This window comes from Tetranychus urticae, chromosome 2 (genome assembly GCF_039701765.1).
Source record: "Tetranychus urticae isolate SD_2017Ah chromosome 2, NJAU_TeUrti_SD_1.0, whole genome shotgun sequence".
In the NCBI taxonomy this organism is placed as follows: Eukaryota; Metazoa; Arthropoda; class Arachnida; order Trombidiformes; family Tetranychidae; genus Tetranychus; species Tetranychus urticae.
In genome coordinates, this window is record NC_142959.1 from 21560131 (window position 1) to 21574781 (window position 14651).

The following is a 14651-nucleotide window of genomic DNA, read 5'->3' on the forward strand; positions in this document are numbered from 1 at the left end:
AATTTGTGGCCTAACCGCTACTTAAAACCTTCAGATTACCCCTTTGCTCGAAATGAATATCCCGCTCCATTACCAACTGCACCTCTTCCAGACTTTTTATCTGATGAAAGATTCTTAGAAATTAGAGAAATGATTAAGAAAAAAGCACAAACTTTTTCAATCCTCAAAAGTGAATTTAACAAATTCATGCGTTTTAAAATTTATGACAATGTGTATCACAATGATTTAATCAAGACAATAGATTTGCCTGAGATTCCTCATGGAATAGTCAGAGAAAATTTAACTAATCCAGACTTTGATTCAATCAAAGATTTAATTCAATGTGCCTTTTGTGAGCAATACGCTCTAGAACCTCGAGAGTGTAGATCATGCAAAAAATGCTATTGTTTGAAATGTATTCATTGGTTACGGCAGCTTGTCGAAGTTTTAGAATTAATTCCTCTAACTCATCACAATCAATTCCTTTGCGTTTTACCTAAATGCATAAAATATCATTCTCAGAAGGATGATTATCCATTTTTCCAACCCTTATCTAAATATTCAACAGTTGAAACCTACCGCAAAACCCTCTTCAAATGTAGACGCACTCATTGCCCTGCTAATCTTCCTCATGATGAATTCATTGAACATGAAAAGAAGTGTAGATTAGGTATCTTTGCTGCCAAAATCTATTTCAATTTCGCTTTCGAAGAAATTCAGATTTCCCCCTCAGTTCGTGAAGAACTAAAGAAAGCACCCAAAAGTTTAACAAACTTTCTTCCTGAACATCTGCAACAAGGAAATTTCGATCTCCCTGATAATCATCGAGACCATTCAAATCAATGGTACGAGAAAATGGGACTTTGGGCTTGTCTTTCTCATTTGAAAGAGGAGAATCCAAATGATCCTTACCTTAGTCCTGTAGCAATTAGATCGCTTGCAGATTTCAATTTGAATTTTTGGGATGCTAAGAAGCAATTACACGACCCCACTCATCCACTCTCAGAAAATGAATCCTTTATTCAGCATATTGTAGGACTTGAACCCATAATGGGAAAGAAAGTCGATAAAACCCAATTCCCTCCTCGACCTTATACAATCAAATGGTCCCGTGTCCCTTTTTATCTCCTTACCGACTCAGAAGAATGGGTCAAAGTTGCTAGAGGAGGAATTCCTCGATCTAACCCTCAATTTGCCAAAACGGTTGCTCCTGAAACCGAAGATCGGTTAACACCTTTCATCAAAATAAATCCTCTCGAAAGACTTTCACCTGAAAGCCTAAAAGATCTTCTCGAATATGCAAAGCAGAATTTCCCTTCCATGAGAGGCTTCAGAATGGAGCATATTTTCCCTTCATCTAATAATGCTAGAGCATTGGCAAATCGCCGAAACAAGCAAGATCTGGCAACCCGAGAATTTCATAATCTCACAGTTATTAATATGCCTAAACTTAGAGTCTGTTGAGTATTGTTAGGGTTTTTGTTGATCATTTTTACTAATTATTATCAATATCCTTGTCAATCATTGTTACAACAATAAGTCGTTTCTTTTAATGTTTAGTATTGAATCTAATAAAGAGTTAGTTTAAGGTTTATACTTGTTCAGTAAATATTGAAATTATACAACAGGTTATGGGTCCAGTCGGTTCCTATTAATTCATTTACTTCAGGATTTTGTTGAATCTGTGTTTATTTCAATTCTGGTTATTTGGTTGAAAATGGAGACTGAAAAAGTGTTATCCATTGAAAAGCTAAGTGCTGCTAATTGGTACAATTGGAAATTTAAGATGGAAATTATTCTTAAAGAAAATGATCTATTTGATATTGTTACAGGAAAAGGTGGTGAAGGTAACAATGCTAAGCAACGTCAAGAATATCAAAAGAAATTAGACAAAGCTTATCGTACTATTGTATTGTCCGTTAGTGATCAGTATTTGGGATTACTTAGAGAGGCTGGAAATGCTATTAAAGCCTGGAAATCCCTTTGTGATAATTTTGAAAGGGGTTGTTTAACTAATCAACGAACTCTTTGGAGACGATTTGTCAATTTGAAATATAATATTAAAGATGATATGCAAACTCATGTTAATAAGTTGATTGAATTACGATATCAACTAGAAGGAGTTGGGCATAAAATTAACACGATGATGATGATAATGGTACTTTTGGACAGTTTACCGAAAGATTATGAAAATTTGGTCATTGCTCTTGAGACTCAAAAGGAGTTGGTTGATTTTGACTTTGTCTGTAATCGTGTATTAGAAGAGTTCGGTAGACGAAAATCCCAAGTAACTAACGATAATGAAGATGATCAATTAGCTTTTAATGCTAATGAAAAGGGTAAAGAGGTGAAATTTAATGGTAAATGTAATTATTGTCATAAGTTTGGTCATATGGCTAAAAATTGTTTCAAGAAAAAGGCACAAATGGAGAAGGATAAACAATACGAAATAAAAGAAGATACAAATAAGAATAAATGTAATATTGTTGAATCCGAATATGAGGCCTTAATGGTTCATGAAAATGAAACTAATTGTGATTGGGTTGTAGACAGTGGAGCTACAAATCATATGTGCTTTCGATTTGATTGGTTCATAAATTACAAACAACTTGAAGGTAAAAAGGTAACTATTGCCAATGGTAGTCAAGTTGAGGTAATTGGTGAAGGTGACGTCCTATTTTGCGATAAAGATACTGGTAAGAGACTCATGGTCAATGGTGTATTGCATATTCCAACTTTGACTCAAAACTTATTGTCAGTGTCCAAGATGACAATGAAAGGATTGAAGGTTATATTTACTATTCATGATGTCAAGGTTTTTCGAAATAATAATGTTATCCTAAAAGCACGAAATGAAAATGGTATATTCAAAATAAAATCATTTGAACAATATTTGTGTTGTAAAACTGGATTGAATGATGATGTTTTAATTTGGCACAAAAGATTGGGTCATATTAGTAAAACTGGAATGATAGAGATGGTCAAGCAAAATTTATTGCCAGTTACTGGAAGTGTTGAGTTCAACTGTGAGAGTTGTATTTTAGGGAAGCAAACCAGAGAACCATTTGCATCTTCGGAAACCAAATCTGAAAGTATTCTTGACTTAGTACATACTGATGTTTGTGGTCCTTTACCAGTTGAATCTTTGAATGGTAATAAGTATTTTATCACGTTCCTTGATGATTACAGCCATTTCACTTTCATCTATTTCATGAAGAAACGAGATGAGGTTTCTGGTTTTATTACTAAGTTCATCACCTTTGTAACAAATCAAACAGGGCGAAAACTTAAAATTATTAGAAGTGATGGAGCAAAAGAAAATTTAACTGGAGAAATAAGAAATCTATTCCAAGAAAAAGGGATCAAACACCAAAAGACTTGTCCTTATACACCACAACAGAACGGTAAAGCAGAGAGATTGAATCGAACTTTGCTGGAAATCACTCGTTCCATGTTAATCGAAGCAAATTTAAATGATGAGTTTTGGGCTGAAGCAATGAACACAGCTGTTTATCTGCTAAATCGTAGACCAAGTTCTAGTATCAATAATAAGATCCCATTTGAGTTGTGGTACAACAAGAAACTTGAATTGAAGAACTTGAAGGTATTTGGTTGTATTTGTTATGTTTTGACTCCTAAGTTACAAAGAAACAAGTTAGCACCAAGATCATCTGAGCGCATTTTCATTGGTTATGATGATGATTATAAAGGTTATAAAGTTATTGATCTTGAAACACATCGCATCTATATGTCAAGAGATGTTGTTTTCAATGAAGAAAAATTTCCGGTCCAAGAGAAACATGATGAAATCAATTCAGCTTTTATGAATAATGAAATTCCGAGAAGTTTCTTCGAAGCAATGAGAAGAAATGACTCACAGGAATGGATTAAAGCATGTAACGATGAAATGAAATCATTAAGAGATAAAGGTACTTGGATTCTGGTATCGAGAACTCCAGGTATGAAATTAATCAGATGTAAGTGGGTATTTACCATTAAGACCAAAGGTAACGGTGAAATTGACCGGTATAAAGCAAGATTGGTAGCAAAAGGCTTCACTCAACATGAAGGTATTGATTATCATGAAATATTTGCTCCTGTAACTAAGTTGACATCGATTAGGTTGATCTTCAAATTGGCAATGATTGAGAAAATGCAAATAAGACAAATCGACATTAAGACAGCCTTTCTCAACGGTAAAATAGAGGAGGATCTATTTATGATGCAACCAGAAGGTTTTGATGACCAATCAGGAAGAGTTTGTAAGTTGCTGAAAGGTATTTATGGACTTAAACAAGCATCAAATGCTTGGAACTCTGAGATCAATGGATTTATTCTTGAAACTGGCTTTAAACGATGTATCTCTGATAGCTGCATATACAGTTATAATGAAGATGATATCAAGTGTTTCATTGTATTATATGTCGATGATTTGATTATATTATCGACGAGTTCTGATTTTATTGGTAAATTTATTGCCCATATTTCATCACGATATGAAACTAAAGTCATGGATAAGTTTGAATATTTCTTGGGTATAAATATCGTTCATGATCAGGTTAATCATTCTATTCAAATGAATCAATCGAAATATATCAATGAAATACTGGAGAAGTTTGAAATGAATGATTGTAAAACAGTTTCAACCCCAATTGACCCAAATGTCAAACTTTGCAAAGAAGCTGATCAACTTGATAATATTCTGAAATCAAAATATCAACAGATTGTTGGTTCGATTCATTATTTAGTTACTTGTTCGAGACCTGATTTGGCTATTGTTACATGTATTTTGTCTCAATTTTTATCTTCACCTTCCAATAGTCATTATACAATAGCAAAAAGAGTATTGCGTTATTTAAAAGGTACTTCTAAATTTGGAATTATTCTTGAGTCAAACAAAACTCAGCATCTAGTTCTTGAGAGCTATGTTGATGCTGATTGGGGTGGTAATTTTGAAGATAAAAGATCAGCGACTGGATATTTGTTCTATTTGAATAGTAATTTGATTTCATGGAACACCAAAAAGCAACAAACTATAGCCTTGTCGACAACTGAAGCCGAGTATATGGCTGAGACTGAGGCAGTTAAAGAGGTTATTTGGTTGAAATCATTGATGAATGAATTAGGCTATGAGGTTGAAACACCGATAGACATTAATTGTGACAATCAAGGTTCAATCAAATTAGCTAAGAACCCTGTATTCCACTCACGAACGAAGCATATTGACATTCGCCATCATTTTATTAGAGACCAAATTGAAAATGGATTAGTAAGATTGAAATATGTGCAAAGCTCAGCTAACAAAGCTGATATCATGACGAAACCACTTGCAAGTCCCAAGTTTCATGAATTTCTTGGTTTATTGTTACATGAGATGAAGTAAAATAATCAACATGAGGGGCTGTTGAGTATTGTTAGGGTTTTTGTTGATCATTTTTACTAATTATTATCAATATCCTTGTCAATCATTGTTACAACAATAAGTTGTTTCTTTTAATGTTTAGTATTGAATCTAATAAAGAGTTAGTTTAAGGTTTATACTTGTTCAGTAAATATTGAAATTATACAACAGAGTCAATACTGAGAAATTGATTCAAGAAAACATTCAATTGCATCCATCGCCAGAAACAACTTTTTCAATGCACATGGCATATTGTCGAATTGATGGATGGACCGTCGATTGCAAACGAGATGCACCTCGCCCTAGACCTATTTGGGTCGTTATCGTCGATGGCTTTAAGAACATTGTTTTTGAAACTCTAATTCATCACGATAAGATAACCTACATGGATAGCCAATTTCATGGACTCACGGAATCAAATCTCAAACACGCCAAATCATTCGTTTCAGTTAGAGACCAAATTCTCGCTTTCTGTTTAACCGCTACCGCTATTTTTGGAGCTGGTATCATCAATATGATGCGGTCTCTTGATCTTCATGAAGATGAAATTCGAGCCCTTCAACATAAATTTAGAGATGTAACTCAGCATTTCTCTCCTTTTGTTCAAACCCCTACATCTCTTTCATTAATTTCATTCCTACTCTTTCCTGGTTTTACCTTACGAGCCGAACCTCACTCTCCAGCTATCGAAGCTATCACCAGTATGAATTTATACATGGCATACTGGCAAGAGATTGAAGAATCCGCAAGAAAATGGGGTGGTATCAACCACGAAAACATGGTTAGAACTTGTGGACATAAGAAAGTTTCCAAACTTTTGGAAATTTATCAACAAAGAGTTGCATCCAATCAAGCTCGTTGGCCTTCAAATTGGGCATATTATACTCATCACACTGACTTAAATTTCAAAGCTAGAAGAGTTTCACCCGCATCATCACCTACACCCTCAGAATACTCTAATTACGGAAGCGATTGCAATGTTTCCATTCATTCACATCACTCATCTGCTTCATCAACTTCATCAGTTGAATCAATCAACTACGAGTATCGACCACAAGCTCCTGATCCTCGAAAATCTCCCCCTCAAGATATCCCTCTAATTGATCTCGAAAATGATTCTGAAACTTCTTCAGTTCAAATCGCTCCACCTCAAACTCCTACCAACACTCCGCCATCCTCTCAATCTTCCACTCTGCCTCAATCTACTCAGTCAACCATAGCTCAAGCTATATCTTCATTGGAATCCTCAGTCGAAAGAAAAAGACGCCACTATTCTGGACAAGAATCTTCACAAGATTTTCCTCCACCAAGGATTGATGTAGATAGAGCATCGCCAACTTCCTCAATCTATTCTTATCTTGCAGATTTATTGAAAACTCCTCAATCCTCTCCAAATCAACTTTCTTCAGCATCTTCAACTTCATCTCTCTCCTCCGGAACTTCAGATTCACAATCTGATTCAACTTCTTCATCCTCATCTTCTCATTCACCAAGATCACAGGCTTACTCAAGAGGAAAGATAATTCCATATCCAATTCCTCCAAGTCCATGGCGAAGGATCGAAAGACCTCTTCCACATTCTGATTCATCAAGATTATCCAACATCTCTAGTACTTCCAGGCAATCCTTCACAAGCACCGCATCCTCCGGATCCTCATCAAATTCAGACAGAACCATTTATCCCTCTCAAGTCCGCTCACACATATTTTACCCAACTCATCAAAGGTCTTCATCACGAGAATCTTCACCTCCAAATCGAAACTCATAAACCTGATCAAAACTAAGGGATCAAGGTCTTAAAAATAGGGAAGTGAAGGGTAGAGAAAGTAACTTAGTTTTATCATTCAATGATTTTCAATTCTCGCCTTGATTCTCTTGATTCATTTCTTTAATTCAATTTAAATTCAGTTCATTTTTCAATTCATTGTTTAAACAATATTTATTAAGTTTTCATAACTATTCCTAATTGTCAAAACCTCACAATGGTTAATCTTAAACATTTAAATCCGTAACTAAATCAGTCTGAAACATTGTAAATTTAACCACAAAATTTGGTTAAATCAGTAAATCTTAAAAGTTGAATTTTAAGCTCCATAAAGTAAGAGAACCAAAAATCCCTTTCTTTTTGTGGTTAGCTTTCAACTTTTGTTCACCTCAATTTTTAATCTAAAAGCACTACCAAAGGTACGCTTATCTCTCTAGAGATATATGTCTCAAGACATAATTAGTAAGTGAAAGGCTACACAGCTTTAACTGTATTAATCAGAGATAAGAAACTGTTGCTAACTGGTAATGAACCCAAAAAATCAGACAATGTCGAAAGACAATCATTTTACTTTCTAACAATGTTCCCTCCAAAATTATCCTTTGTTTTCAGTTGGTTATAAAAACCCAATTTTTTCATTCTTTACTTTACTTTGCATTCATTGTAAGTCACCCTCTGTTCAATTTTCAATTTCATTGAAAATCTTAATTTTATGTTAAATTCAACTTCCATTCCTCAAGGAATCTTCTTATTTCAGTTAACCATTAAACTTCAATTAAGTTCAAGATCTTCAGTAAAATCTTTATTTCAATTATTCCAGTATTTCCATACTCTAAGTATCTCTTCTGAATTGTGTGTGATATCTCTTAGGAGATCTAAGGAAACCTCAATTTGTGTTCAGCTAGGTGCATAGCTTAATCAAGCGATCCAGAATACGAGCTTTTTGGTTTGTAGTGAAAGCAAGCTTTGCAGTCTTCGTTCAGATTACCGTAACAAACCTTTCACCATCTTATACGAAAAACTTACCAATCAAAACTTCCAAACAATATACAATATTTTAGCAAAGACTAATGAAAAACTTGAACCTTAATTCACAATAAACTTGGTTAGCTGCACTTGTTTAAGCATAAATTACATCAAGCTAAATGAAGTAAAGTTAGAAATAAAAGCAATGAATAATGATGATAAAGAGGAATGAATTTGAAACTAAAGGCTCAACAGACTCTCTCTCCTTCCTATCAACCTTGCTTCAATTTCAGCTTCAATTCAGAATCAGATTTAATATTCTTACCAATAACCAACAACAAGAAACAAACACAAAAAAGCAAGAAAAAAAACTATAAAAGTATTATTTAGAGTTAAGGGTGAATGGAAAAGAAATGAAAGTGAAAATAAAAATGTTGAGAAAATAAAGAAACTGGTAAAAGTAGAAATGGCAAGCTAAATGCATGAGAAACGCCATTGAGATGCTCTACTGTAACCATTCTCAGTAGCTGACTCCCAGTCATTCCCAGTGAAAAGGTTTCCCTCTTCATCATCACTTTGCCTCAAAATAGACGCAAAGATAACATTGGAAGCAGCACCGTCTACACAGCCTCTCACTCCCTTCAAGTCCTGTTCATGTGCCTCCTATCATCGCCATCATCATCTCTCTCTCTCTCTCTTGCTCTCTTCTCTCAATCAACCTTCTCTCTTTATCTGAATCATTCAGAATCATCTTCTTTTTGCAGGATAATTTTTCTCCTTTTTTCTTCTTCTCTTTTCTCGTTCCAAGAGCAACTTGAACACTTTAACTTTGAACCAAACCAACAAAAAATAACCAACAACCAATTAAATTGAATAAAGAAGCTGCTTTTTTGTTAATGTTGTTGCTTGTTCCCATAACGGTCAACCATAACTTGTTATTATTTGACTTAAAAACGGTCAACTTTTACTCTTCATCATAATCATTATTCACTTGCTTCCATCTCCTCCTCATCTTCCTCCTTCCACTCTTCCTCTTACATCTTTTGGCCATCAAAAAATTATCCTCTTTTCTTGTGAAGCAAAAACAACAATTCAATAATAATCAGAGAATGTCTTGTGAATAATATCAGATTTGCCTCTTCTGCCCATTCCTGAAATGGTTCAAACCATCATCATATTATCAACAATAAAAGCAACGGCAACATCATCATCATCATTCAACTCAACCCTAATTCATCTTAAATAACGATTTCGCTTCTTTCCATTACACTTTTGATTAACCAAAAAAAGAAGCAAAACTTTTCTGAATATCTTTTGCCTTTTATACAAAAGTAAGTATTTGGTCAAATTGTTGGACAATTTACAGTGAAATTTTCGCCAACTTAAACATCAATGTAAAGTCGAGAAAAATGAATGAGAAAAGTTTTTCTCTCAACAATCAATATTTTCTGTCATTTTGTTTCTGCCAAAGTGATTACATTTCATGAGATTTCAATATTTTCAGTGTCGATTCCAAAACTGAATCATCGATCATTGGAGTGAATTTTCCATCGTGTTCATGTTTCAATGAAAAAGTGTTCATTTGTTGAAACGTTTACCATTTGGAATACAAAAATTTCATTCTAATTGAATAAAAGGCTTGAAAGATAACTAGGAATTAATGGAAAATTTAAAGTTTCATAGTTTTCCAGTTCAATGGATTTTACCAAGTTTAATTATCATGCTGTTTATTATGCTGATCACCAGTCCATTGTTGAGTTCATCTGAGAATTCAATTGATCCAACTGTGAAATTACCTTTGCCTGGGAAGAACAAGAACAATATTAATTTGTCAACAGATAATTTTCAAAGTGATTCCCATTATTCAAGCATTCCATTCAATTCCTTTCCTCACAATACCAATCAGTGTACCTTTGTTTATGATGAAATTGAGACTGGATTCATTTCCAGTCCCAACTTTCCACATCAATTTCCAATTCCAATTCATTGTAGTTGGATAATTCGTGCTCCCATTGGTAACGTAATTACCCTTTACTGGACCCAGTTTTACCTGAAGGAAGGATTAAAAGCAACCGAATATGCATTCTACATCAATTCAAGTTTAAATGCTGGATCAACTTCCCTTTTACCTTCCTTCATTGAAGGCGATCCAATGCCACTGGTAACCAGTAAACCCGTTCTTGTCCTGGAAATGGACATTACAGACGATCGTAACATTTACCTTCGAAACATGGACTGGTTTCTGGATGCTTTTGGCTTCAACATAACCTTTACAATTGTTTCCTTTACAGTTGCCCATAAAATTATACCAGATTATTGTTCAGTTTACAAATGTTCCTTTAATGGTCAATGTTTTGCTTCAAAGGACGCAAAGGTACAATATTGTTCTTGTTTTCCTGGTTTCTTTGGACGTTACTGTCAATATGGGCCAAAATGTGATCCCTCAAAAGGAATTAATCCATGTAAAGATGGAACTGATTGCAGGTAATTCAACCAATTTTCATTAAACTATTACAATCCCAAACAGTCGTTCAATGTTTAAGTTCAATTAAACCCAATGAATAAAGTTAAACGCTTAATTGCCTAAACTTTAGTTGACCTCAAGTTTAACCTTTTCAAAGGCTATTTTCAAACTTTCATTGGTTCATTTGAGAAAAGTCACTCTATTCATTGATGATTAACGAATGTCGATTGATTTTACAATTAATTTTGACTTGAAATGCAAACTTGCTTTCAATTCATTTCATCTGATAAACAGAGCGTCATTAAACATATCTTTCAACTTGAACTTTATCGATTCTTTTTTTGCTTTCAATTGATTATCAAAAGACTTAATCACAATCGACTCAACAATCAATCGAACCACAATTTACGCGGAAATCATCATGAAAATTAAAGAGTCGAGATTCTAGAGATAATTTTCTTCAACTTTTCCAAATCACCAGAACATCTTTTTCGCTCCATTTTATGCTCGCCTAATAATTATAGCAATAACAATTATATGGCGACTTGGAATTCTGAACAAATTAGTGAATTTCGTTTTATATCTCTTTCATTTCCATTCAAGTCCATTTGTGTGTCTAATCTATTTTTGGGATTCTCCCGGTTCCAGCAACATTAAGATGTTTCGTCGCTCATTAGTATTGATAACGATGAGATATAAAAGCTTGATAATGATCAAATGGTGTTATTAACCACAGCCACAATATAAGATAAAATATTAACCCAATAAGGAAGCACCAATAAAGTCAGCTTCACAAACAATTAGAAGCATTTCCAACAATTTTTTTTATTACATTTCCATTCTGTGAGCATGAAAAAAACTTTTCATTTACTGTTGACAACATTTTCTTTGTCTAGTTTCGCCATTGAACTGATTCCAGTGCAAGCCCAGTCAAGGCAAAAAAACAGGGAAAATCATTAACCATCGGGCAATCACAAACCTTAACTAAGTATCTTTTCGAGTCGATTCATCAGTCAAGCTTCTTGCCAAAAGTGAAATGAAAAGAGTTATCAAATTGACTGGGAATGACACTTTACACTCCCAGTCAATATCATTTAATTGCAGATAAAATACATTGAACAATGTTGAACCATTTCTCTTTAGAAATCATTTTCTTCACTTCAACATTTGAATATTAACCTGACAAGGTACAATGTTTTAGTGATAAAATTTGTCACAAATGATAAACAAGGTTGACTGGGAATGTAAACTTGAAATGCTTACAGGCGATAAACATAATCTTATTGGTTTTCTCAGGCAAACAGGCGAATATTCAGTAAACATTTTTTCTCGTTTTTTTTCTTTCGTTCACCTGTTTATTCATTGACTTTCCAAAGTGAAGCAAGAAAACTTTTTCACTCCCAGTGTTTAAAGATATTCTGTCAATATAAAGATAATAATAGAGAGTCTGACCAATGTTATCAATTTTCAACCATCACTTATCTCTTTGAGTATAAACAATTTATGTGACACTTTCACAGGGAATGAGAAGGAAAGGCGAAAATAAGAAGAAGAAGAAGAAGAAGAATGATTATTGTCATCCTTCTGAAGATAACTGTTGACATTTAGATGATGTGGCAAAGTAAGGTCACATAAAAGGATTGATAATGGGAAGATGAACAGGAATGAGGAAAAAACCTGAACTCATTTTGTGTATTTATTGCATGATACATCAATGTCAACCTTAACTTATTTCACCCAAAAATTCATCATTATCATTTTCCTCTTATTAACCAATTTTTTGCCATCTTATTCTTGACTCGTGATTATCATGATGAACGTCAGACAAGTTGGACAATTTCAACAGTTAACATTAATTGAAACTTGAAACCTTTCATGATCAACTTAGTAAAGCGTAAAATTATTCAACATTCAACACTTTTTTTCGCCAAAAATCATTTTCTTTTCTCTCGACTTTTTGTCCTTTCATTTGACACTCTTTTTTTGCTGTCATCATCCGTTAAATGCTATTGAATGTTAATTTGAATGAAGCATATTTCACTTTTACTGAGTGTTTGCAACAATGAAATATATACATATTGCTGTCAATTTGATTCACTTTTTCTTTCAACGATTCCACGATTAGGGAAAAGATGGTGGAAGAGAGGGAAAATTTTCAGTATAAATTCAGAGGAAAAATTGGTTTTCAGAATATGCATGAAACTAAATTCGTCTTCTTTTCATCATATTCACACCATTTTTGTTTCTCCTTTTTTGCTCTTTGCCTTTCAACAATAAACAAGTTGAAATGATAAATCGCTTTTGTATCATCAATGTAAAGTTTATCATTCAAATATTATGATGTAAATCATTTAAATAAGAAAAGAGGAAAAAAAACTTTTCACAAAAAAATCAACTCATATTCATTACACTTGAATTATAATTTACACAGAAATTAGTTTTCAATGATAACATTTTTCTCCCTTTCAATTGTTATCCTGGAAAAGGCGAAGAAAGTAAGAAATCAAATCCGATTGTAAGTAAGATCAATTGGAAGGAGAAAAGTCCTCAAACTTCATTTTTCAAACTTTCGTTCGATAATCATAGTTGCACTCGAATCGAGTTTGGTTTCTGCAAATTTTGCATTTCTAACTACTCCAAGAGTACTCAACATCACTATTCCCGCTTACAATATTGATTCCCTCAACCAATTCAGACATTTAGTTCCTATGTCTCTTCATACACAAAATATAAGATATCAGAAGACAACCATGTCAGTGAATGAATGCGTGCTCAATTGTATTAGGCATTGGTCAAGTTCCCGTCATTAAACTTTGCATTAAGAAGTCCTTAATTGTTGTCAGTCTGAAATTAATCATTGTAATTAGACTTCACTCCCGGCGAGTAAACTGGGCTTAAGACCAGTGGCTTTAGTCTCGAGTGGTTCCTTTCCTCTCCTAAGTCTACTCAAAGTAATTGCCTCAATTCCAATCTTCACAAATATTTACTGTGATTTGTTAATTGCTAAAGTGCAATTGAACTGTGATTTAAGTAGTGAATGAACCATAGAGTGCTTCTGCAAATGAATCCTTCCTTTTATTCAAATAAACCTTCTTGAATTTTGAGTCAAGCTATCGTTTTCAAGATCGAGTTATTAGCTTCAAGCAGTGATCTACTGTTCAGAATGAAGCATATGCTGATTGTGGTTTCTTTCATGGAATCCTTCACATTATGCAAAATAAAAGTATTGACTTTTTTTCTCGTTGAATTTCATACATCAGTAGTTTACATCACAATTGTTTTAATAATTTCGAGTTGAAGTCAAGTGTTGAGTTTTGCAAAGGGAAATGAAAATTGAAAAGTTATTGCAAAGTGTTCAACTTCACCTCTTCCAGTTATTTGTCTTTCACTTTCATCAAACTGTAAATTGCAATAAACTCACTTCTTTTCGTCGTCATCATTTTAGTTGATGTTAAAGTGAGTGTCAAATGTTTAGATAAGATCAACGTCAAAACATCTTTGCGGTTACAAAAGGCAAAGAGATATTGACTTACTTTTCGACTCTTTTCCATTGAACATTTTCATTGAAACAGTTTTCCTCCTCGAGTACTTGCCTCTTCAAAGTAACTCTTTTCAATTACATGATTACCAATTCCAATTGTGGCAATCAAACCATTCAAGTTGAACAATTTACGTCAAAATGATGAATGTTGAAACTTGGTTACAACGAAAGATACAGAGAAAAAGTAAAGCTCGCAAAATTTGAAAGAAAAATATCTGAACTATTCGTTGAAAAGATGGCTTTGGGCAACAATTGACATCAGTTGATAGACATCAATTTACTCTCAACAATATTCACTCGAATATGAACTTTTGCAAATTTCACAACATTCACTCATTTGAAGTTGAAAGCAAATCGATCAACATATTTGATTAAAAACATCATCAAAATGCTGAGAAGGAATTGATGAATAAAGACAGTTAATGAATTGTGAAAATGTTGGCAAGCAAATGTTGAGAGAAAGATTAAAATGAATTATCAGATGAACAGAACGTCATGAGAATGTGAATGCTCATGTTGATGAGACTATCAAATG

At 33.6% G+C, this 14651-nt stretch overlaps 1 protein-coding gene across 1 annotated transcript in view; it reads left to right on the forward strand.

Annotated features, from left to right (window-relative positions):
• Positions 1–9213: 9213 nt before the first annotated feature.
• The window catches only part of LOC107371868 (uncharacterized), a 50066-nt gene continuing 44628 nt past the window's right edge, over positions 9214–14651 (forward strand). The window contains exon 1 of the mRNA XM_015940027.3: positions 9214–10595. Within this exon, the coding sequence (XP_015795513.2) occupies positions 9772–10595 (824 nt within the window). The 5' untranslated portion in view covers positions 9214–9771. The remainder of the gene's footprint in view (positions 10596–14651) is intronic.